Raw genomic sequence first — 26,155 nt, forward strand, 5'->3', positions numbered from 1 at the left:
CCCCCCCCCTTCTTTTTCTAGCAGGTGATGTGGGTTCACCCCATCAGAGGGGGTCAACAGGATCACACATGAATCAAATTTGTTTTATAGGGTGTTTTGTTTTTTTTTAAATATAAAAAAGAACCTAGGAAGCCATAAGGAAAGCGGTATTAAAAGAACCTTAAAGTTGCACAGTCAAAGGGCCTCAGGATCTTTCATATCGTTGCAAAACTGATCTGACCTTAGCTCTCAAAGTCTCCTCCAAAATATTGTGCACACCGCCACCATTAAAAACTCTACATTCATCCCTCCAGAGACCGGCAGTAATAACCTGCCTCACAGAACACAGGGGACACAACAGTTTCACAAGCACTGCAGAGTGGCATCGTGAACTCAGTTTATCTACTGCAGAAGAATGAATGAAGGAAATGAACCCCACAGGATTTGAACCCACAGATGGAGAGTTGCTACCCAGTCCACAAACCAGATCTTATGCCACTAAATTAATCCCTCTGCAAATGGGGGCATTGAATAGCTACAATGGGGTAGACTCCTTAGGGTGTGTGGGAGGCTTTAGGCCCAGTTTTCTTAATGCTGGGAACATGATTTCGACTGCACAACAAGCTAGAATATGAGTGAAGTCCCTGGGTTACACCTGCTGTTGGCCCAGTCAAAAACTTTTGCCCCGCTCTAATGCTAATACATGACTGTGGTTTTTAAAAATCACATCTCTAGCCTGCGGTTAAGGTTACCAAAACTTTGACAGACCAATACATTTGCCGAGATGAATGCAGCACAATCAGCCATCAGATTAGGATCTATTTCTTCTATTCGCTATAAAACAAACTGAAGTGGTGCACATTTTCTTAAAAGGTGAATAAAAATTCGTGAACTCTGTATGGAATTTGGACTTATAAACGTAATCAGTCTTCTCTAGAGGTTAAAAGGTTAAGCAGATGTGACCAATAAATGTATTTCTGGAGCCCCATCCTCCTGAAGTCAGTGGAACTGCTCACGTGTACAGGTTATATGTGCATCGGTCTTTGCAAGATTAGAGCTCAATACTGTAAGCTCTTCGTTTCCGGGATCAGGTCTTCCTATGTGTTTGGACAGTGCCCAGCTAGGTTGGGCTCTAATCCTACTGCAATATAACATCATAATCAAGAAATTAATAACAAAAAAGCCATTTCTAAAACCCTACTTGAATCGTGGGATGATTGTCAAAAAAAAATTGCAACTAAGTTATGGACAAGCCATGGAAAAACAAAATTGCAGAAAAGTAATAATGGACCTTATTATTTTCGGTAATGATTTTCCACTGTTGGCCATTTGGGGCTGAGAGCAGGGGCTCCCGCTTTCAAAATGGTGGCCGAAGCCTAAATATTGCGGTATCCACAATTCCCGCCATATCGTGAATTAAGTAGGGCCTTAGCCATTACTTTTATGTTGCCTATGCACAAAGAAACAAGTTCTACTCTCTAGCGCCCTCTAGTGGCTCAGTAGCAACAGTGAAGTCCTATTCATCGAGCTGCACAGACGTCTGTTGAAACCCTTGGTCATCTTGGCACACAGTGCAGAGACTTCAAAGAGTGGTCAGTGCAGAGCTAGGCTGGCCTGGGCCCCACTTCTGTGGAAACAGGAAGTTGAGCTACAGCTTCCAGTGAAGTCAGTGGGAACCGCAGGTGTTCTGTGCCTCTGAAGTCAGGCCAAGAGTGCGTGTGTGGGGCAGCAGAGGAGGAAATCCTTAATTTTGCCAGATGCAGAATAATAAATTATATTGATATTTAATTCTGCTTTCAGTCGACAACGAAGGTCTTGCCCAGAACCAAAGGAGGGGCTCTGCTTTCTAGTGCTCGCATGTGTAAGTGATTTATTTTGTAATAACCTTTCCAAATCAGTTTGTAGAAATAGCTCAGCAGAACCTCCAGCCAGGGACCAGACTGAACAGCACAATGCAGATAGGGAAATCTGGGGTTCAGCAGGTGAGAGCAGAGAATTTGGGGTGAATCTGGGACCTGTGACAAGAATAATTCATATGCCGAAGTATGATTGACTGACTTCCTTTGGCTTCTGCCCACAACATGCTCTGCTGCCAGACGGCATTTTAATCGCTGCTTTCCTTCCCTGATGGTAATAATTAATTAATTATTAATTAATTTTAATTAATGGAGATATCCCATCTCCTAGAACTGGAAGGGACCTTGAAAGGTCATCGAGTCCAGCCCCCTACCTTCACTAGCAGTGACCAAGTACTGATTTTTCCTCCAGATCCCCAAGTGGCCCCCTCAAGGATTGAACTCACAACCCTGGGTTTAGCAGGCCAATGCTCAAACCATTGAGCTATCCCTCCCCCCAAAGGTCATCGAGTCCAGCCCCTGCCTTCACTAGCAGGACCAAATACTGATTTTTCCTCCAGATCCCTAAGTGGCCCCCTCAAGGATTGAACTCACAACCCTGGGTTTAGCAGGCCAATGCTGAAACCACTGAGCTATCCCTCCCCCCATATGGTGCATATGATAAGGGGAGAGGGACTACTCCGCATGCTCTAACTTGTTAAATGGACACCAAAAGAAGCTAATTGTTTGAGGCTGTTTGACTTCAGACATTTTTTTAAATCCCACTAAGCATCTATCAGCACCTAAATACCTTTGTAAATCTGGCCCCAGCGCAATACCCACCTCCTACAACGCATGCCATGGGATCTTTCATGTCCACACAGAGGAGACAGTACACTGGTTTTTAATGAGTCAGCTGAAAGATTCCCCACACAGTGAACATCTGCATAGCTTGATACTGTATTTACCTTCCTCAGAGGGAAGACGGACTGAGTTAAACCCGTGGTTCCAAACCTTAGGCCCAATTCTGATATGCTTTCCCGGTCATTCAGGATCTTGTCTACACAGCTAAAAGACGCAGTTACTTACGTGGTTCTGTATTTAAGCATTATACCACCAGCTCATGTCAATCTAAACTTCTATTACAGGGGGAGGCACAATATTCATATCCCAGTCTACCCCTCACCCAAACCAAGAGGAGGCACTAATACAAATCTAAAAAAATTAAAACCTCCCCCAAGCAGGGTTGTGAGGCCTGCCAGAGATTCCAGAAAGTCCACTAGTACCACTGATTTTAGATGGAAGGCGCTCAGATACCACGGTGATGGGCAGCAATGTAAAAACCTAAGGGTATGTCCACACTTCAAGCTGGAGGTGTGCTTCCCAGCTCGAGGAGACTTGCTCACCCAGTGTGCTAAAAACTTCCGGGCAGCCACAGCAGCGTGGGCGGTGAGATGGGCTAGCCGCCCAGAGGACCCACCTAGAGTTTCAGACAGGATCATACTTGGGAGGGGTTAGCCCCTCCCGCCACTTGCGCTGCCATCTATTTTTAGCAGGCTAGCTTGCTCAGAACAAGCATAGCTATGTCTCCTCAAGCAGGAAACTACACTTCCAGTTCCAAATGTAGCCATACCCTGAGATGGACAGACAGGCAGTGTACAGGTCTTTAAACCCTCTCAAAAAGCAAAGTTCAAGTCTGTGCATCCTGGTGCTAAGTGATCAAACTCATAATAGGGATTAACAGGATTTTTCCAACCAACCCTGTTGTACTAAAAAATTATGCTTCCTAGAGGATACCTAGTCTGTAACACACCTGGCAGGAATTTAGCATCACATGGAGATTAGATCAATTTTTCTGTTTGAAATAACCTTTTCTCTGTACATTATAAGATCAATAGGACAGCTTCTGTGTGTGGCATCAGCTTTGTTGTTAGCTTTCATGCAGCAAACGCCAATATTGATCAATTTAGAAATGGAGCTCTCCGTTCCAAAGCGAAGTGTATTGTCTAACTGCGAACTTCAGACTCAAAGGGGAGGGGGGGGGGGAGAATATTTAAAATCCTCCTTTGTTGTGATCTGGAGAGTTATTGATTGGTTAAGAGGCAAACGCTTGAGGGAGTAATTATAACCACAGCAATCCCATGAGGATACTGACTCCAGAGGAAATATACATTTTTAGTAGTATTAAGGCTGTACATAAATGACTAGGTTTGGGAGAATTTGATTTTAATTTTTTTTTTTAATTTCAACACACAATATCAATGTTTATTTTGAAGCATGTATATCTATTTAAATGTTCACAGTTGTGCAAAATTGGGGGGGGTTAAAGCAGACATTTAATGACAGTAGATGTGGAGACTCAGAAAGTTAATAGCTATAAAGCTTTAAAACACAAATTGTCAACATTATGTGTCAAAATATACAAAGTAAATATCCTTAAATCAGACAGGTAAGAAAAAATGCTGCCTGAGAATGTATGTGCCTAGCTCTAAGTTTCCATCATCAATGAACATAGTTCTGTTTTGTTTGTGTGTACAGTGAAATCAATGTTCATCAACATTTGCCAATAAAAATCTAACCTTTCCAAGCCTATAAATAATCAACAGACAGCAAATCCAAGCTTCTGGTTAATCATCAGGCCTCTGTCGCCCAGCCCTCCCGCCGCTTGTCTGCCTTTAGACTGCCAGTGCTTTCATTTCTGTCCAGAAGGGGCCTTGCACATTGTGACCACTACAGAAACTTGTTTTTAATATTTATATCGCTGCAGCACCTATCATTGCAGTGGCTAGGCACTGTACAAACACAACAAAAAGATGGCCCTGCCCCAAAGAACTTACAGTTTAAGACAATAATAATAAAGTCACCATCCTAATGCTATTGAAAGGGAAACCATCTTCTGTTTTTAATTTTTGTGTACTTGTCATAGTTACAAGTAACATCTAATTCACTAAAACAGAAAGGCATTAGATAGGGGGGAGGAGGGCAAAGACGGTCTCTCTTTTTCAATTTGCCTACTCCAGGCCTTTACAGCACCTTGTGCATAGTAGGTTTCATTGTTTCCCAGTATAGCCAATGTCCTTGTTTGTGTGGGTCTTGCCAACAGCAGCAGGGGAAATCTTTTAAAAGAACCCCCCCCCCCAACATCACTGTGTTTTTCAACTCACAAAGCATTATGTGAGCCAACTAACCCTCATGCCATCCGTGTCGAGTAGGCAAGGCTCCACTTGACAGATGAGAAGCACGAAGGCGTTTACTGGCCCCAGGAGTAGCTCTTGGTGGCCAGGCATGGTATAATGTCTCAGTCTGGCACCCTCTGCCGACAGTTGCTCCAGTGGTCTCACCTCCCATGACAGGTCACAGATTAGCCCACCTCTTCTGGGGTAATAATAGCCACACCCAAACTCTACCCTTCCCAGCACCAGCCCTCTGCGTGCTCTTCACCCACCTACTCCTGGGCTCAGCAGAGCTCCTCCTCATTCTGCCCCTGAGCTTCTGCCTGAGGGCCCGGCTCCTCCCAAGCCACGGACCCTCCAGGCTTCTTCCCTGGAGTCTCCCTTCTCCCTGGCCTGCTTTAGGAGTCTCCCTTCAGGGCAGTGGTTCTCACGGGGCGCCCTGGGTGCTGCGAGCAGGTTTCAGGGGAGCCGCCAAGCAGGGCCAATGTTAGACTCGCTGGGGCCCAGGGCAGAAAGCCGGAGTTCCACCGCATGGGGCTGAAACCCGGGGCCCTGAGCCCTGCCACCTCGGGCTGAAGCAGAAGCCAGAGCAACTTACCTTCACAGCGCCCCCTGTGGGACGGGGCCGCGGGCAATGGCCTTGCTTGCTACCCCTGAACGCCAGCCCTGGCTTTTATATGCAGAAAACCGGTAACTGTGGCACAGGTGGGCCGTGGAGTTTTTAATAGCAGGTTGGGGGGGGCTCAGAGGTTGAGAACCCCTGCTTTAGGGACATACCAGTTCTTTCCTGCAGGTCTTTCTATTGCTCCTTGCCCCTCTGACTGGGCCTTCTTCCGCAGCCCAGCTTGCCATCTCTCAGGGTTTAATTCCCTTTTCAACCCCGCCCCCGTCAGGGCCTGCTGCCTAAGGGTGTTCCCTTCCCCTGAAGGCCAGCTTTTCTTCCCAGCCTTCTCCTAGCCTGACCAGGATCCCAGGGCTTATTCCTTGCCCCTGGGCTTCCTCCTCGCTATTCCTAGAGAGCGACTGCAAACTCTCTCCTTGCAACCCCTTTTTAATAGTGAAGCAGACCTGACTAAATAACCTATAGCTACCAAAAACTATATTTATATTCTCTCGCTGCCCTATGTCCAAGCCTCTTTCTGCTACAAACGTCCTCTCTTTATACTAACCAATTTGCTCCTGGCCCGCTGGGCTTCATGGTCCGTTAAGCCTGGCTCCCGCTCCAGGTGCGGTCAGATAACATAACTGGCCTCTCAGGCCCATTCAGGGACTGTGTAGGGTACACACCCCATCACAGAACCCAAAGACAGAGGGGTTACAAATCAAAATGTAGGCAAGTCATTTAGGTAGAAATATTCAAATGTGGGGGCTTCTAGTTAGGCATCTAAATTCAGCTTTAGGCAACTAGCGCAAGAGGCCTGACTTTCAAAGATGTGGGACGCTCAGAGTTCTACAATGGTACGGAGGGTCTTGATCTGGGACATCGTACAGAGTTAGGGAATACGTGGAAAGACAGAGAGAACAGATATTGAACAATGCAGAAATAGAAAGAAAGGGGGAAAAAAAAAAAGGAGTGAAGTCAGAAAGGGAAGATCTAACAAAAACCAAGGGGGAGCCAGCACATTATGTTATTAAACAGAAAACAGATTGGTAATGTTACATTAAATACAGTGCTTGATAAACAGTACACTACTGCTTTAGTCCTTTAAATTACAAGGGATGTGGCTGGGTGGGGGGTAGGGTGACCAGATGTCCCAATTTTATAGGGACAGTCCCGATTTTGGGGGCTTTTTCTTATATAGGCACCTATTACCCCCCAACCCCTGTCCCGATTTTTTACACTTGCTATCTGGTCACCCTAGTGGGGGGAGGCATGGCCTGGGGGGCACGAGTATCTTTCATCCTGGCTAGTAGGTCTAATCCTTGGACTAGTAAGTGTCAGGTAAATTTCCCAAGCCCTGGTGTGTGCATGAATGGAAACTAGAAAGACACCGTGACATTTATTTTTGGTTGTGTTCTTAATTGCATCAGTGTTCACACCTAGACTTGCTTTGGAAGTAAAGAGCCAATGCAATCACCTATTGCACCACCTGTCCCACAGCACACTCTCAAGCAATAGCTAGTGTCCATAACCATCTGATCCTGGCCCCACTGAGGCGAATGGCAGGACTCTTAAAGACTTCAGTGGGGCTAGGACTTGTCCCTCCCTACCAATCTTTCTCTTTGCTAGCAGTGTAATGAGCACCCAGTCTGGGGCTGTCTTGCTGCTGGGAATCTGCATATAACAAGAACCATGGGGCCTGGTTCCCCAGTGTCGGTCAGGAGTAACCCCATTGAACTGAATGGAATTACATCAATGTAAACCTGACATTAAGTTAGAGGAGAATCAGATCCCATTTGTCCAGCTGGCAGCGGTTGCTACAGCATCTTGCACATCAGCATTGTATTTATGAATTGGCATAGCAGACTGCTGCTCCTGTATACAGGGCCAGCTGTAAAGAATTCATTGCCCGAGCCAAACTGGAAATCGTGTGGCCCAGCCACTTGCAATAATCAGTAGCTAAACGTTTTCCAGCCCTGAGTATCTTGTTTCCCTAGGCAACTGCCTAAGCTGCAGATATGTCAGAGCCAACCATGCTTGTATGAAATCTGTAACACAAAAGACTTCAATATGTGGATCAACATTCTGAAAACTTTCATAATTATAAGTCCCCAGATATTATGGTGATGAAGGACATATTGGGAGGTGGATGGATAGACACGCTCTCATACAGTCATTGGGGGTCTTTTCCAGGCTGAGTCAGGCCCACAATAGCATTTTTCATCCACACATCTCAACAACACCCCCGCCCCTGCATTTTAGCATTGGGGTAACTTTAGAGCAGAGAGATTACAATCAACATTTGGAAAAAAAAAAAAAAGAAGTGTCCACCTGACTTTCAGAGCCACCGAATATTCACAAATCCAATGGAAACGGGATTATAAATGATTTATCCAAGGTCTCAATGCAAATCAGTGGCAGATCTGGGAATATAACATAAGTCTCTGGACTACCAAAGTGGCACATGCAGCACACGGTCTCCCAAAGCTGTTTGGTGCTGTGGTTATGGGCCAAGTCAACTGTGTTCTAAATCCTAATGCTTGCCTTTGCCACGGGATAAAGGGCCCAATCTGGCTAGTTGCTGAGTGCCATCAACTCCCATTGTCTTGGACAGGATGGAAGGACCCTTGGCACCCTACAGGATCAGGCTCCAAGCTATGAAATGGTTATTGCCCAAACAATAAGTAATAAGATTCTGTATTATTTGTAGTGCCTAGGAGATCTAGTCATGGACCAGGGCCCCATTGTGCCAAGCTGGAAAAAGATTTCAAGCCTGAGAAAAGGCAATGAATTGAGACTGTCCATGGCTGACTGATACAATTTGGCCAGATAGAAGAAGGCTGGAGAAAAATGTATAGTGGTTTTTAAAAAGCAAGAAACAGCGAGATGCTGTCAACCTCTACGTGCTTTTGGCAGAACATTTTAAGCAGATAATGTGTCAGCAGCAACGTTTTGGGTTTCCTCTGAGGTTCCGTCTGTGAGCTAATTGTCCATTCTGTGGTTGCACGATCCAGGTCACGAATTGTGGTAGCCTTCAGCATCACAGTCTGGGTTAATAAACGTGGGAGAGCCAGGAATGACTAGCAGGTCTCTGTTTAAGCTGCTGGATATGGTTAGCTATGCATTCATTGTAACAGAGTCCAGTGACTCCTATCATGCAGTCCTGAAAGAGCGCTATATTCCCTGTGGCATCCACATTCCTCAAAAGGCCTGGAATTGTTGTGACTGACTCTATAGCAGAGGAGCACTGCACATGGCTCCTTTTAGCCCTGAGGGCACAGCTCCATGTTCGCAATCAGAAGAGCAACATGGGATGGTCCTTCTCACCAGGGACTAAATGTGCTAGGCCTGATTTGCCTTTCAGTCACACGGGATGTGGATCAGGAGTCAGGGTCTCAAAATCATTGGAAATACTCTAGTGTAAATGAGAAGAATCAGGCCTGTTGTCAGTTGGGTGCTCCCCAGGGCGGTCAGCACCCAAACTTTAGGGCAGTTGTTATTTTAGAGAGAGGCGTTTTCAGGACCCCTCCAAAACAGATGTGTAGGAGGAGCTAGGCTGCTTTGGATTTTGCAATGCCTCAGCTGGTCCTGTTGAGCAAAATGGATGATGTTGGTCACTCAGCATCCACATGCATTTTATATACAGGCAGCTTGGCCTCCCTCTTGACCATATCAGCTGGGACCTGCAGTTTTTCACTGGCTAGGGAACGTCCCGCTAATAGCTGCGATGGATAGAGGTGGAAAGTGACTGTTTTGTATATTAAACTCTTGAGCTAACCATAGATTTAAGTGGTCTGCATATATCTACGTGGCACTTAACCTGTAATCCAGCACTGCCATCCGTGCTGGCTCTGCTGAGTAACACAGTTTCCAGCTCTGCTTCACTTTGCTGCTGGAAAAAAAATAGAGAAATTTCCCATTCCTGGGAACAAACAGAAAAAATTCTGCCTCTCCAAGGGGAGGATGGGGGGGGGGGGGGATGTTCCTGAGCTCTGTCATCTTTATAACTGTGCAACGCTCCTTCCCACTCTTATTCTCTTCCACCCCCTAGCATTCAAGAGATTTCTGTCACTGAGTGGGTGGAGAATCTGAACACATGATAGACAGACAACAGGGGCTCAACACAGAGCAATTGATTGTCCAGCAGATGATTTGGTTCTAGGCATGGTCACCCAAACCTTATAGTCCATAAGCGTCACAGTCTTGGGAGAAAGGAGTTTCCATTAGTGCTCCTAAAATCTGGTCCCTGCAGCTGTTGCCCAGGCCTAGAACTTCATTCTGTTTATTACATTGCAAGGAATATAGCAATAGAGGTCAGAGGCGGGATGCTCATCCCATCGACCACGTGTTCTTTGGATCTCCCTTTACTAAAAGGGTGTCATATCTACAATGTGGCCAGATGTCCCGATTTTATAAGGACAGTCCTGATATTTGGGGCTTTGTCTTATATAGGCGCCTATTACCATCACCACCCTCGTTCTGATTTTTCACACTTGCTGTGTGGTCACCCTACAGATTTATTGCCTTCTGTAGGGCTGAGGGGCAGCTAGATGCCAGGAGGTGAGGGAGACAAAGGGTGTGCTTCTGATCTTAGTTACACCAGTGTAAATCCACCAAAATCAGCAAAGGTACTTTGGATTTACACAGGTCTAACTGAGTTCAGAAGTTGGACATGGATCTCCAGTAATACACAGGAGCAGTCACTTCTCAAATGCACATCTCTTATTCTATTTGCAGACATAACATATTCTGCACTCAGTTAGCACATTGGATCAGAGGTACATGGATGGATCTCACACTGACCACCCCACACACTGTCATTCCCCCATCAGGTGGGCCTTCCACAGCAGAACCTGGTATGTGATCGTGAAGGTGCCTCTCCCCTTATATGAGGCCAAGGAGTCTGTGTTTGCAACAAAATTCTGACTAATAAACCAGTTCCTGCTATCAGCTATAGCAGTATTCCCCTACCCCATCCGTGGCCATTATTTGCAGGTTACTGTGGTCAGCAGTGTGGGTTCTGCTGTGCTAAGAAGTGGTATTTTTCCATCCATTCATTTTAAAGGGGGCTTTAAAAAAAAAAATAAACAAACCACAATGCCTCTTTCCCCCTCCTCTCCAGATACCTGCACTTCATTTCCAGGTACGTCAGTTTCTTTGCACATGGTGAGTCATATACAATAAAGACTGATGCATCATATCAAGAATTTTGGTCCATCATTCTCTAGCACCATTTACTGTCTGTCTAGAGAGCGACATCACTGGATTGAACTCATATTCCCCTGCCCAGAATGAAACAGACCCAATGGTGCAGTGTTATCCAGGTAGACAGAGCCCTAAACTGGGAGTCTGGAGAACTAGGTTCTGTTCTCAGTTCTGCTAATGACTTTGGGCAAATCACGTCTTTCTGTACCTTAGTTTCCCCAACTGTAAAGTGGGGATGATAGTGCTTCACCGCCTTTTCTATGCCACTGTGAGATATGAGAGCTAAGTAGTATTGTATAACTCAAGCATTCATCTTTCCTTAACTAAGGTCTGAAGAGATGAATTCCTGCAGCCAAAACATTTAAGGCTGAAATCGGAGAGAGGGAGCTCATTAATTGTGGTCACAAATGTTTTTAACAGTCATCAAAGAGCAGTGTGCAGAATGTCTCATTGTGGTTTGGATGTTGAGTCACCCATCAGGGCCTGTGTATTGGGGGCTAAGAGACTTCAAGCATGTCGGTAGAAAGGGCAGGAGAGCACAGCCTCGCCATTAAACTACTCTTAGCTTACTTTCTACTCAGCAGGACTGCAGCTCCTTCCACTGGCCCTACACTCTCTCCCCTCAGGGAGATGTCCTCTCAGGGGATTCCTTTGATACAGACTGTATTGGAAGGCAAGAAAAGGGATTAAATAAGAGATGAGCCGAGAGATGGAAAAAGGCTCTCCACCTAATGAGCTTTCAGGCATTTTGATTGAGTGCTAAGTGGCATATTTACAATGGGGCTGTTGCTTGAGCTTCTCTCAGACCCCGAGTTTGGAACTGACTGGAGCACTGGCACCATCTCTTTCTCACACTCCCATGGGTTTTAATTACCATTTATACCCAGACACAGGGATGTAGAATAATCACACCTACCCTCGCATCCACCAACCCCTAAACAAGCCTTGAGTTCCACCCGCCCCACCCTCCAGCTCACACTAATGAGTGACATTCAGTGCCCATAGCCCAAGAGAGTTTGCACAAGGTGGTCTCTCTCATCCCACCCATCCACAACTCCCCTCCTCTGGTCCAGACAAAGGTGAGAAAGGGAGGTGCTGGGAAGCTAGATCATCAAGTGAGCCTGTGGGCAGCTGATTTGCTCCAATGATTGTGACCCAAAGTGCAGAGTTTGCTTCCCAAACTGAGCCCCCCGGAGTTTGCACAGCCCCTTCCCGTAAGCTGGGAGCTCCTGCTTTCTACTGCATGAAAGCATGGGTTCCTGTTCATCTCAAACCGATGCTTAGCAACAGAGCAAGGCAGACAGTTCCTCTCCATTCTTATCTTTATGGATTTTTTTTTTTATGTACATGATATTTCAGTAAGCACGACCATAAAACACTGAAACGGGCTGAGATGAAATTCTGAGCCTACAATGGTGAGTTGGAGGATTTGGCCAAGGTTCTATCAACCCCTTCCCTCCCCTCCCAGCTGAAGATATATGTCCATCAATTGTAACCCAAGTGTGCAACTTAGGGTATCAAGTTACAGCCCCATCTGCTTTTAGGTGGCCAAAGAGCAGCACCGACCAGCACCACTTTTTTGCACCTGTGTCTGGCAAAGCGCCTTCCTCTCCAATACCAATCTTTATATCACAATTCACATGTATGTCACCTCCAAAACGATCATGGGGCTGCACCATAAATCCATTTGGAGGTAAAAGCTAGTGCCATCTATGGGAGCTCATGGTACCTCACCAGGAGCGCATTACACCAGTGCTCAGAGATTTCCACGGGCTGCCCATTGGTTTCTGGGTAACATTAAGGTCTAATTCCCTAAATAGCCTGGAGACGTCTTACCTGTGCCATGCTGCTGCAGCGGAGATCAGTGTGAGTGACCAGGAGTAGGAAAGATAGAGCTGCCAGCCAGGAGTTCTCTGTGTGGGCCCCTTGGTTTCCAAATTAATTCTGCCCATAGGCCCCAATCCTGCAATGCCTTGCACATAGGTGAACCCTCATGCTCACGTGCAAAGCATTGCAGGTTACGGGCTATTGTCGGATATAGCCCAAATCTATTGACTTACCAAAGCCCATCTGTGGGCATTTGGGAGAGCTGAAACAGTTGTGTGTGTCTGTGCTTGGCTCTGGTTTCGCTTGCTCGAGATGGGAGCTTTTAATTGGCACTACACCTACTAAGTCTTGCCTCTGTCATTATAGTTGTATTCTGTTTTTAGTTAATGGGAAAGGAGCCTGCAGTGGCAGGGGTTCTTTACTGCTGTACTGTATTTAAATGTATATGAATAAAAGACATGAAAAAGGTACCGTATAGTACATGAAGGCAAGGTAATCGGGAACAAATATTAGTAAAAATGGTATATGAAGGAAAAAGGATCAGACTTTATTAATGTGAGACAGGAATGGTCCAATATCATAGGGCTGGAAGGGACCTTGAGAGGTCATCTAGTCCTGTCCCCTGCACTCATGGCAGGACTAAGAGTTATCTAGACCAGTGTTTCTCAAACTGGGGTCTGCGGACCCCTGGGGGTCCCAGAGGGTTCCCCGGGGGTCCGCAGGCCCTGCTGATCCACTCTTCCCCTTCCCTTCCAGCGCCTCCTGCACACTAAAAGTCTAGCGGCGCAGCAGGGCTGGGGCAAGCTTCCTATCTGTCCTGGCTCCGGGCTGCTCCCGGAAGTGGCCGGCATGTCCCTGTGGCCCCAGGGCGGGAGGAGCAGGGGTGTCCGCATGTTGCCCCCGCCCCGAGCGCCGACTCTGCAGCTCCAATTGGCCAGGAACTGTGGCTGCATGGGTGGTGCCCGTGGGCAGGGGCAGCGCGCAGAGACCCCCATGGCCAGAGGGATGTGCACCCAAACTCCCTCCCTCCCGGAGTTTGCCCCCCTCACCCCCTCCTGCACCCAAACTCCCTCCCAGAGTCCGCACCCCCTCCCACACCCAAACTCCCTGCCCCAGCCTGATGACAGTGAGTGAGGATGGGGGAGAGCGAGCGACTGAGGGAAAGGGGATGGAGTGAGCAGGGGGTGGGGCCTCAGAAGGGCATGGCAGGGGCATGGGCTCGGGGAAGGGGGCAGGGCAAGGGCTGAGCGGATTCGGGGTCCCCAAAAACGTTTAAATCAAAATGTGGATCCTTGGGTTACTAAAATTTGAGAACCGCTGACAGGTGTTTGTCTAACCTGCTCTTAAAAAATGTCCAATGATGGAGATTCCACAACCTCTCTAAGCAATTTATTCCAGTGCTTAACTATATGCAGTCAAATTATTCTAGGTTACTGTATAATCTATACATCACTCTTTCATACAAAGCTGTTTCAATTAGTGATGTGTCCCATTGGTTTATGCTAGGCTGTAAATCTGATTTCCAGAGTCCAGTTCCGCTCCTCTGTTGCTTTATAAAGAGTTAGTACCTTTTAAAATAGCTCTAGTTATTGGGCTGAAATATGCCTATTAAGATTACCAGGTTACATGGCTGTAAAGAAATCCCAATGGGAGATTTGGGAAGACTGCTTGTTTATACCCATCTCCTTGTGTTTTGAGTCAAGTCCTGCGGGGGAGAGGGGCCCCAAAGCCTAGCAGAAGAGAAGTCACTTCTGTCAATGATAAACAGCATGCGTTTGTGGTGCATCCAATTCCCTGTGCCTGCACCCCAGGCACACTAGTTCCAGCTCCGAGGGGTTCAGAAGGCATGGAGAAGTGAAGGTTGCTAGGAAAGGCTTTCACTGCCATATACTTCTCTAGTGGTATATCTGCTGCATTGCCAGAGATCCATGCCACCTTCCAGCTCTATACCCTCACCCCCTCCCCTACCCCGGGCCCTGTAGGGCCCCAACTGCCCATGGAGTTCATACCAGTGGGCTACCAGGGAGGATGGAAGTAGGTCCTACCACTTGGACTGAATTCAGAAGGCATATGGGGTACTGCCCCCTACAGCTCCAAAGCCCTCACCTGCATGTCCCACTCCTCACTGCTTCCCTTCCCAGGATAGAGTCCCTATCCTCTAACTATGGCCTACATTCTTTGATCCTAGGGTGTATATATTTACATGTAACCATATTAAAATGCATCTCTCTAGTGTGGGTATGTGTCCTTGTGCTGTGATTTACACCTTCCAGCTCTAGTGTAGACATACCCAGTATTATTCACCACCTATAAGAAGCCATAAGGAGAGCTGTCGAGACTCCCTGGGCTGCAGCACCAGCAGTATGCAGAAAGCATCTCGCTCTGGGTCTTCTTTACATCAAATGCCCACAACTCCACCGCCAAGCTCTCTTGGCACCTGGCCCAAATCAGCACCTGGGGAGGCTGAGCCCAGGAGATTGGGGTCATGAGGGCAGGAAAGGGGAAGGGATTTGAAGAATTTATCTCCCATTGTCTGTTGTCAGACTGTTAAGTCAATCACAGCCTTGAGATCCATTTGGACTCTTCAGTGCTATTGGTGCCCAAAAAACATCCCCTTCCACCTCTGACTGGCCAGAAGACTGTGCCCCATCCTACCGGACACAGACCTGGCCACAGTGATTTACACATTTGTGACCTCCAGGTTCAAGTACTGCAACTTGTTATACCAGGGGATGAAGCCACATGCCCTGGAAAAGCTTCAACTGGCTGCAAAATACAGGCCAGTGAGGGCACATGGCCCTAGTGTCTGTGCCAGCTCCCCACTAAGCACAGAGTGTAATTCATGATCCTTCCTTTCATTCATTCAGATATTTCTATTGGATTGGCCCGGACTACCTGCGTGATCACCTCTCCTTATGCACCCACAACCTCCCTGACAGCCTACATGCCGCCGGGAAAATGAAACCATGATCGACTAGAGGAAGGTGTCTAAGTATGGGAGGCAGAACTTACACAGGGACCAGCATATTCAGCTCATTGACACAGGAGAGAAAAGACTATGAGCATCACCAGGACTAAGCTCTGCCATTTAGCTTTCCCTCAGTAATTGCTTCACACACCAACAAACACCCACTCAGCCACAGAAACGGAAACAAAAACACCCAGAAACTAATCAACTACTTCTGCTATTGTCCGGAAAAGGGGGGCGAGACAGCGTGTGTGCTATTGCTAATACAATGTGAGGCCTATAGAAATAGGAAGATGGGCCTTGCCAGACTGGATCAGACCCAAGGTCCATCCAGTTCAGTATCCGGTCTCTGCCAGGGGCCACACCAGATACTTTAGAGGAAAGTAGCGTATAATCTGCCCCCATCTGTTCTGTGTTTGGACAGCACCTAGCACAATGCGGTCCTGGTCCATTGTCACCTTTGCTGTATGTGGTCCCAATTATAGGGTTAAAATAAGGAATGAGGCATTTAGGAACGATCAGTCCCTATATGAGGGGAATGGGTAAAATCCTCTCTAATGGTTCCTTGATGGCAGATAGGCACGTCTAATCTAAAAATCAGTGTTCTACCCTTTTTATAACGCCCCATATTTTACCATGCCTTGCTTGACTATTGTCAAGCCTATTTTTAGCCAATAGATTTTTGGGGCTACTTATAGAACATAAACAAGCAGCATCTTCACAGGCTACACCATGTTTGGGGTTCCTAAGAGTTACAGTAACACAATTCATAGCAAGAATATCCAGAGTGGTGGTTGTGAAGTTCTTGGCCTCAACGGCTTCCTACGGCCCCGAGTTCTGCAGTCTATCGCACACTGCATGAAAAAGCATTTACGTTTGTTGGGTTTGAATCTGCCACCTTTTAATGTCATTGAATGTCTCCTTGTTCTTGTGGTAGGAGAGGGAGACAACATGCTGCAGAGTTACCATTTCCACTGGTTCTGGAAGCCGGTTAGCCTCTTTATTCCCCCCCTACATTCCCAGTCAAAATGACCATATAACCAGGGTCCTACCAAATTCATGGTCCGTTTTGGTCAATGTCACCGTCACAGGATTTTTAAAATAAAAAATTTCAGATATTTAAACCTGAAATTTCACGGTGTTGTAATTGTAGGGGTCCTGACCCAAAAAGAAGTTTTGTGTGTGTGTGTGTGTGTGTGTGTGGTGGTGGGGGAAATCACAAGGTTATTTTAGGGGTGAAGGGTTTGCGGTACTGCTACCCTTACTTTTGTGCTGCTGCCTGCAGAGCTGGGCCCTCAGTCAGCAGCCGCCACTCTCCGGCTGCCCAGCTCTGAAGGCAGCAGCACAAAAGTAGGGGTGGCATGGTACGGTATTGCCACCCTTACTTCTGTGCTGCTGCTGGCGGGGTGCTGCCTTCAGAGCTGGGTACCTGGCCAACGGCTGCTGCTCTCTGGCCTCCCAGCTCTGAAGGCAGCACAGAAGTAAGGGAAACAATACCGCGACCCCCCTAAAATAACTTTGTGACCCCCTTACAACTCCCTTTTGGGTCAAGACCCCCAATTTGAGAAATGCTGGTCTCCCCCATGAAATCTGTATAGTATAGGGTAAAAGCACACACACACACACACACAAAAATCAAATTTCACAGGAGGAGACAAGATTTCACAGTTCGTGACGCATTTTTCACGGCCATGAATTTGGTAGGGCCCTACATATAAGTATCTTGGGTAGGTATGGAGAAGAACCCAGAACACTATTCCAGATCCATAGTTTTCAACAGTTCCACATGTTCTTTATTTCCGAGAGTGACTCAACAAAATGTATAAAGTGCATTTGTTTGTTTGAAGTACAAGGTGTTATTTAAAGTCCCATGAATTTGTACATTTGGGGAAATACAAAACAAGCATCTGCAGATTTTATTAGCTACACTGGTTATGTTTACAAGCTTTGCTTACTGTTCAGTTTTTAAAAAGCCAGTGAATATCTTTTTAATAGCCCCCCTTCTGTCTTATAATGAGTTAATCTGATTTTGCAATTAAACAGGCCAACGCAGCACAATAGGAGAAAGCAAAGAGTGACTGATCTGGGAATAAAAATCCCCACCACATTTTTGCAGATTTTGCAGGGAAACCCCTGCAGATTTAGCAAACATTTCTTTGCAGATTTCTATTATCCCTCTTCATGGGCAATGGAACAAAGGACACGCCCTCTGTCTGCATCAGAGAGCAAGGTGACGAAAACCGATGCTTTCTGGCTGATGCAAAAAGGTCAGTCATCACTAGTTGCTCACCGGGTCTAGAACAGATCCAAATAAACGTACTTGAAATGAGATCCTGAATTGGATGAATGCTCTGAGGTAGTCTCTGAGACCAACGGGAGAATGATCCATGGACATTGTGGTTTTCTTTGACTTGACTTCAGTGGGGATGCATTTGCACAGGAGTAACAAAGGGCTCAATCTGATACAGTATGTTTAAGGAAGATTGCTTAAGAAGTTAGCATAGCATTAAGAGTGCTGTACACCGGACAAAGATTAGCAATGTTACTATGCTCTACGCAGAGCTGTGATATATATTAAGATAAGTGGTAGTTTCACAGCACAAGACAGATATTGTGACACCAGTATGTGCAAAATTAAATCATCAATCTCGGCCAAATTCCATCTTGGATTATTACATTCCGCTGACCTAATTTCCTCCTGCACATTCAAATGGATGCAGTATCCTCCTTCACTTCCTGTCCTACACTGTAGCATTGCATGGCCTTATGCTACAGCCAAATTTCACCCAACTGCCCTCTGGTGGGGATGGAACCCAGGTGACAGGAATTGACATCCTGTGGTGAATTCATAGGCCTGGGAGTCAGGGGATCTCAGTTCTGTTCCTGGCTCTGCCACTGACTCTCAGGATAACCTCAGATAAGTTACGTCACCACTCTGAGCCTCAGTTTCCCCATCTGTAAAATGGATAATATTTACTTCACTGAGCCATGAGAGGGTACAATTAATATTTGTAAAGCACCCTGAGACTGCGGATGAAACCTGTGATATAAGTGCAGGTCCTTTTTTTTAATTTCATGTATAATTTAGGTAGTGGGTTGTACACATGTTAAGGTTTTAGATCAGTGCTTCCACTACATGAGAAGCTAACAAAGCAGCTCATTTTGACCTGGTCCTCATTTTCAGAGGCGATGAGCACCCACAACCTCACCTGAAGTCAAAGGGTGCTGTGGATGCTCAGTATCTCTGTAAACCAAGCCTCTATGGTATAGAGGGGTTTAATGGAAACATAGGGTACGAGTTCAGTTGCTTCCTGGTTAAGCTGCTGACATCTGTCCTGGTGGCCTCGCCTCATTACAGAAGTCATTTTAAAGAATAAAATCTTGTCACAAAAGTGGGACACTTGGTGGGTGTGCCCATCTGCATACCAATGCCCAGAGAGCTTTTTCCATTCACAGCAGAGCTGGGAACAAACTGCCAGGCGTGGGTGGGATTGTGGGGGCATGGAGGTTTATTCCTGTGGGTTTTGCAAGCCGGAAAAGTGAAAAAATTTCCCACACACAGACACAGCCGCTGTCAGCCCCAGACCCCAAGCGTGGGTTCTTCTCTCCATCAGAACAAACAGCTTCTCACCCATCTACCCAAGGAACACAATCTTGCAAGGTCACAAGTGTCGCTCAAGGAAAGTGTGTAATTTTTTATTTTATTTTTTTAAAATCTATATCTGTTCTTGAAACAATTTCTGCAATGAGCTCTGGTGACATTTCCAGTGCTCTCTGGACCCTAAGGAGAAATGCTAGAAGAAAATATACAGAGTGCACCAGTTCTAGTAACCTTAGGCCCCTTTTTGTTCTCATCAACACCAGTGTAGAGCAAGAGTAACGCCACTGAAATTAGAGAAAGCACACCGGAGCTAAACAGAACAAACACAGAATCAGACATCTGTTGTTCAGCACTGAGAAAAAGATGCATTACAAGGTGCAGGTCACCAAAAGGGTACATGCAGAGGTAAACTAGTCACGGTGCCCTACATATTTGGACACTGATCCTGCAATGGGCTTTAATGCATTGACTCTGTGCAGGTACAGGGGCCAACTGCATGGAGCTCACAGAAGAATCAGGGCTTGTGTTTGGAAACACAGAATCCCTGGAACCAACACTTAGATCCTAGGAGACTTAAATCATCCTTTCAAGGCAGATAAGCCGATTTCCACGTAGGAGGTGACTTCTAACCATCAGCGAGGAGTATGGTTCTGAAACTGCCTTCCAATACGAGTTAGGGGGGCAAAAAACCTAACTAGTTTTAAGATGGAGCTTAATAAATTCATGAATGGGATTACAGGATGGGATTTCCTATGATAGCAGGGACAGGACTCGATGACAGAGAACAGGACTGGAAGGGATTTCCTATGTTCTTAGTTTCATATGCATGTGACACTCCCATATGAGAGATTTAAAAACTGAGGTCTTGTCTACTTTGCCTGGACATTAAAGATCCCATGGTACAAAATGTAAGTAGAAGGAGCTAGCTCATATCCAAGTTTCCTCTTCTGCCATTTCTCACTATTGTGCTGGTTGAGTGCTGTATTTCCACCCCAGAAGTAGCTGCATTGTACTGGGGTTGAGTGTCGACAAGTGTGAATAGTGCTTTGGGTATGTCTACACTATGGGATTAATTCGAATTTAGGAAACCGATTTTATAAATTCGAATGTATTCGGCCACACTAGGCACCATTAATTCGGTGGTGTGCGTCCAAGCTACCGTAGTAGCATCGATTTCCAGAGCGTTGCATTGTGGGTAGCCAATAACATTGAATTGCCAATAACATCGAATTGCGGCCACACTAACCTTAATTCGGATTAACAATACCGATTTTGACGCTACTCCTCTCGTCGAGGAGGAGTACAGAAATCGAATTAAAGGGCTCTTGAATTCGAATTAAATGGCTTCGTTGTGTGGACGGGTCAAGCGTTAATTCGAATTAAAGCAGCTAAATCCGAATTAAAGTCGTAGTGTAGACCAGGCCTTTGGGATGAAAGGTGCTACAGAAGTAGCAAATACTATTAAGTGTATTCATAATGGTAGCTGTCCTGCTCTTGCATGGGATGGAAAGTTCTCAGAGCTTTGAGAGGTTCTCAATGCACTGAGATTGCCCACAACCACTGCCATATAAAAGGACTTTTTGATTTAATAAGCGGCTGCTGATTCAGCTAACATGACTCACATTAGAATATGTGATTCAGAAAAAACAGTGCATCAGAGGGTTATGAAAAATGTTTTTTTAAAAAAGATGGATTTTGTTTTTTAATCACTTCCATTTTTATACAAATATATTTTGGTTACATTATTTTATATAAAATTTGCACTCTCTATGGAAACATTCAGATCAGATTTCCATGCCCTGAACTATTCAGAAGCAGAGAATTTAGCTCTAGTACTCAGAGCAAGGTTTAGAAATCTGAGTTTTATTCTCCCACTAGCAATGAGTTGCTGCATGAACTTGGGAAAACCACTGAATTTCCCTGCACCTGGGTAATATAGATGTAATACACCCCCAGCTGTCAGGAGACATGTGAAGATTAATTAGTGTTTGAGAAGGGCTTTGGATGAAAAGTGCAAAGCAATAGTCTTACCATTAATGGTCAAAGCAGGTTCCTACATTTCTGAAGTCCCCAAAATGAGGCTGACATACCTCTAATTTACATATTAGCAAATCTTGGCATTCATCTTCAGATGTATCAAAGGTTCTACTTTTGTGAGGGGAGGGGGAAGAATTAAGTGATAATATAGCAGATGTGGGTTTTCAAGTGAGCCTAAGGAGACAGGGGGAGGGGAGGAAATTGATCAGTGCTTAAATCCCATAAGCACCTTTGAAATCCCAGCCTTACAAAATAATATTTGCCTCAAAATTAATGCCAGAGTCTTTAATTGTATTTTTCTGATTGTAAGATTAATTATGTATTGTCTGAATTTGTGTCAGTTACATAGTAGCTTTCACATACATCTCTGTCTTCTTGGTCTAATTCCTGATCCTGCAAACTCTTCTGCAAGGCCAAACCCTAGCACCCCCATCAAGCCACAATGAAGCCAGGCACAGAGGCTCATCCATGTGGAACACATTACAGGACTGGGGCTTAAATTTAAATTTATACATTTTAAAATAATATAAATTCTATATGTAAACTTGCCTAATGCAATAATCAGCACATGCCCACCACCAACCGTTTAGCTTCTACAAGTTGGGTCAACGAACACACAGAAATATTTGAATCTAAAGTGTTATTGTACATTACTTGAAAGCCATGCTTTGAAACCACCGTATTTTAGCGCAGATATTATACAAATTCAATGTGCTTTCAGTGTCCTTTGCATTCATAATACATAATCCATTACAGAAATTGACAGCTATAAAAATATGCCTCCATGCCTAGTCAATTTTTAAAAATGTTCTCTTCGCCTAGTTTAACTGTCACAATCAGCTTTTACTCAATTGTATGCCTTAAAATAAGGGTACAAAAAGCACACTCCACTGTCTTATTAACTTGATTATTTTCATCAGATAAAATTCATGTTTTGAAACATTGCAGGTGAAGTAGTTAATGGGCAGTTTCTTGCACTTGCTTGCTCATCATTGTCAACACCTGGATAGCAGGTTAAACCACCACCGCCTCCTAACGCAGAGTGCCCAAGGTTCAGTGCATCACAGGATTATTAATCCCTCAAAGATTAACAAAAGAAAAACTACCAGGCGCCTGGGATCGAAAACAGCGCTCCTCCAACTGCCCTACGGTCTTCCAGAACCCTTCAAACAGCACTGACAGTAAAAATACAGAAATACACTCTAACTGGCCGCAATTTTAGTTTCACAAGATAGCGCTGGGAAGACTAGCGCGATACATTTTATAGAGAGCCCCTAACCCAGCCCCTATAGCATTTCATCTGCAGACATTACTACCCGTGTAAATGTAATGCAATTCAATTCACAATAAGCACACATGCATTTTTTAAAAAGCCCAAAGAATTGCACACTGGACAAATGCCTTAACCAAAAGATTTTTTGATAGCAGGATTTTTGCAATTCACTGCTTGCTCCGAAATCCCCCGCAAGGTGCGCGACACGCAAAACTGCTGCCTAACGCACAGCTGCCTCGCCTCCCAGCCTGTGGAGGAGGTGAAGAGAAGTGAGCCCAAAATCCATGCAAAAGGTAGGGGGGAAGAAAAGATACCTTACCCACATGAGTGATGACTGTGGCCAGTCGCTGGGTTAGCTCCTGATGTGACATCTCTTCTTCTTTTAACCAAAAAAGCATTTCACAGAAGCACTGCACAGCATAAAACAAAATAAAAAATAAAAGGCAACTGGAGTGGGAGGCTACACACACAAAGCAAGTACCACTCCCAGGGTGGGATTCTTCCAAGCTCCTTACATCTCCTGGGTACTGGCCAGCTCCTGCCGTTTGCAACCCTGCATGCGTGGGAATAACCGCCTAGCAAAAGTTCTTTTACATGAAAGGTAACAAAATAAAAAAGCAGAGTTAATTGCTTCTGGGTTTTTCCCCCCTCTTAAGAATGAGGCAAGGAATAAAGAGACAATCAGCAGCGCGATACCTGCCTCCAGGGAGGCTTGGGGATGATAATGCGTTAAGTCAGGAAAAAATCCTGGAGCTGTGGAATATTGTAAAGAGGAGTGGCGCTTGCAAAGGGAAATCACACCATTGCAGCCTGAGGTCAGCTCTCTCCTTTCTCAGGCGTGGCTGGGAGGAGACTGAGAACCACTGTCGCTTCTCGGCCCCCACCCTCTCTACCTTTGGCAGTGAGAGATGTATGTCCATTTTAAGTCTCATGCTTGGTTGACCTTAAAGCGCACACACACACTGAGCCTAGGGAGTATGTTAAAATCCTCATCACGTCTCTTCAGGAAACATTGGACAAAGAGAGAGGTGCGGTGGGCTGTTTAAAACGTGAGATCATGCTATAGATCCGAATATTACTCAGCCCTTGGGTTTGGCAGGATTTTTAAAGGCACCTTCACCATTGCAGAGAGTGAACAAAGCACCAGGTGAGGACAGGGGGCAGAAACTCAGCCCCTACCCCACCCTCCTGCGAGGTGATATTGACAAGCCCTGTGCCTTGGCTTTTCCTACCAAAATCCTCCATTGATCCAAACCAGCCCAATGTTATTCTCTGCTCAGGGAATTTTCCCTGGGGAGTGGGAGGTTAATCTCAAAAGGCCCTGGTTTTAGAACGAAAGAAAGAAAGATGTGAAATACCAGTTTACAATGGAGAAGCCACTTCACATGCGAAATAAATATAAAACACCGAGGGAGCATTTACATTTGCTCTTCTGATGGCAGTGTAATGTTATCTCCCATCCTGAGACTTGCAGGCTGGTTTTGCCAGCATCTACTGTTCCACATGTAGGTAGAGCCCTGCACAGATACAAAATGTGTATCCACATCTGATCTGCAGATATCCGCATCCGTAGATATAAAGCGGATATCCGCGGATTTGCAGGGCTCTACCTATATAGGCATTGGCTGGTATAAATAAACCAAACTGGTGCCTACAGGGGGCCAGCATCTTAGGTCCAGAAGCAGAGCTGAGACCTCTAGATGGTGCAAGGGCAAAGAAGCTGTCTAGTGGTTGACGATAATGAGCCTCCTGAGTGTCTAGCTGCCCTTTAGAGCTGCAGTAATGGATAGAGAAGCCTTCAGCAGTTTCTGGTTATGGATCCCAGCTGCTAACCAAGAGGAGTAAAAAGGGGAAGCAATGGCCCAAAAGCCACAAAACATGATCCCCCTGCTGCAGGCAATACAAAGTCTGTGCAGGGAAGTTCGAATTCCCTCCCCTTCCAATCAGTACATTTTCCTCGTTCAAAGCCTGCCTAGAGATCAATGTAAATTGAATTTTACTGGGAAAATGGGACAGCTGAGTCCAAATTTATTAGCTATTTAAAGATGGAAAAAATGGCATGTGTTTCCTAGAGATAGGTCCCACTCACAAGGTGTGGCTGCAGATCACATTCCAGATTTTCCCAAAACTCAGGGTTATTTGGATCCAGGGTTTTTGTTTGGACCCACTTCTTTGCAAACTGCTAGAGCATGTAGGTAAAATGTGCCAATATCAGCTGCCACCTACCAGATCTCCCAACAGTCTTGGATTTCGCAGGACTGTCCTGATTTGATCCCCAAATCCCCCTGTCCTGTCGAAGTAGCTCCTGTCCCCCAGGGCTGGCTGGGCTCGGCTCCCTGCTGTGGGCATTGCAACCGTTACCTGGCCCCTGCTGATGCACAGGGTCGCATTGCCACTCAGCTTTGGCCTGCCTCCCCATCTGGCCCCCTGGATGGGGAGGCAGCCAGGCCACATCTGATTAAGTGGGGTCACAACCTGGTGGGACAGGAACTGCAGGAGTTCCTGATATGGCATGAGCATGGGGTGGGCTTGTTCGCTCTTCAACTCCCCCTCTTTGGACCTTCCAACCACCAGGCATCCCACCCACACCAGGAACAGGGCCTGCTTTAGCCACTTGAAACATTGGGAGCAATGAAATACATCTACGTGAGCATACATGTCAGATTACAAAACCGTTCATGATTAATGTTTATTTGATGTCTTCATTTGCACAGCAGCTACAGTGTTAGGGTGACCAGATAGCAACTGTGAAAAAACGGGACAGCGGGTGGGGGGTAATAGGTGCCTATATAAGAAAAAGTCCCACAAAATGGGACTGTCCCTTTAAAAGCGGGACATCTGGTCACCCTATACAGTGTTGCTAGGGGTTTTGCATACAGGTAAGAAGGCCCTGTCTCTGCTAATGGAATTTCTGTAACTGTGGCAGAAGTGGGGTGCTCTGTAATAATCTATGAATAGTGTCTTGTTGACGTGGTTATTGGGATATTTGCTCTATGAATATGTTGGGTTATTTTAATAGCAAGGTGTTGGAGAAACAAGCAGGGACCCAGACAATGGCTCAAGATAGCTACCCATTTGCCAACACTTAATGCAGGAGCCATTTGCCTTCATGTCCTATCTCCAACCCCCTATGGAGCTCACCAAACTGGTTTTGGGCAGCACGGTCCACGCCTGGGAAACTGAGGAGAACAAAGGTCCTGATTCCTGACTAGTTTTAAAAGGACTCCATCAAGCAGGGAGGAGACACAGTTGTCAAGGACCTGTTTGGGAGAACAGACTGACAGCCAAAAGCACCCACCAGGGTGTCTGAAGAAACCAGGCCTTCCTAGGCTCCCTTCACAATGTAGAAGCACTTAGGTAAGACAGACTTGTGTATAGACCTTTCATTGGTTTAAAATCCTTTTACTCTTATGTTCTGCTTTGTTCCCACTGTTAAGATTAAACAATACTTGGGTTTGAGAGGGCTGTCTGGGCACTGTATTGTTCACTGGTCACAGCTCCCAAAGGGAAGAATAGCAATAACGTACCCAGTCAGGCCTGATAGATAAACATGGGTGGTCCACAAGGTACTGTAGATCAGGGCCTGATCTAAGAGTGGCAGCATCATAGGACTCCATGCCAGGAGGGGTGAAGGCACGGGGCCTGAAACCTGAGGG

At 45.9% G+C, this 26,155-nt stretch overlaps 1 protein-coding gene across 1 annotated transcript in view; it reads right to left on the reverse strand.

Moving 5' to 3' along the window:
• MCF2L2 (MCF.2 cell line derived transforming sequence-like 2) overlaps positions 1 to 22,897 on the reverse strand; it is a 304,618-nt gene extending 281,721 nt beyond the window's left edge. The window contains exon 1 of the mRNA XM_065411462.1: positions 22,819 to 22,897. Within this exon, the coding sequence (XP_065267534.1) occupies positions 22,819 to 22,897 (79 nt within the window). The remainder of the gene's footprint in view (positions 1 to 22,818) is intronic.
• Between the last annotated feature and the right edge of the window lie 3,258 nt (positions 22,898 to 26,155).

Source organism: Emys orbicularis, chromosome 9 (genome assembly GCF_028017835.1).
Source record: "Emys orbicularis isolate rEmyOrb1 chromosome 9, rEmyOrb1.hap1, whole genome shotgun sequence".
NCBI classification, from domain to species: domain Eukaryota; kingdom Metazoa; phylum Chordata; order Testudines; family Emydidae; genus Emys; species Emys orbicularis.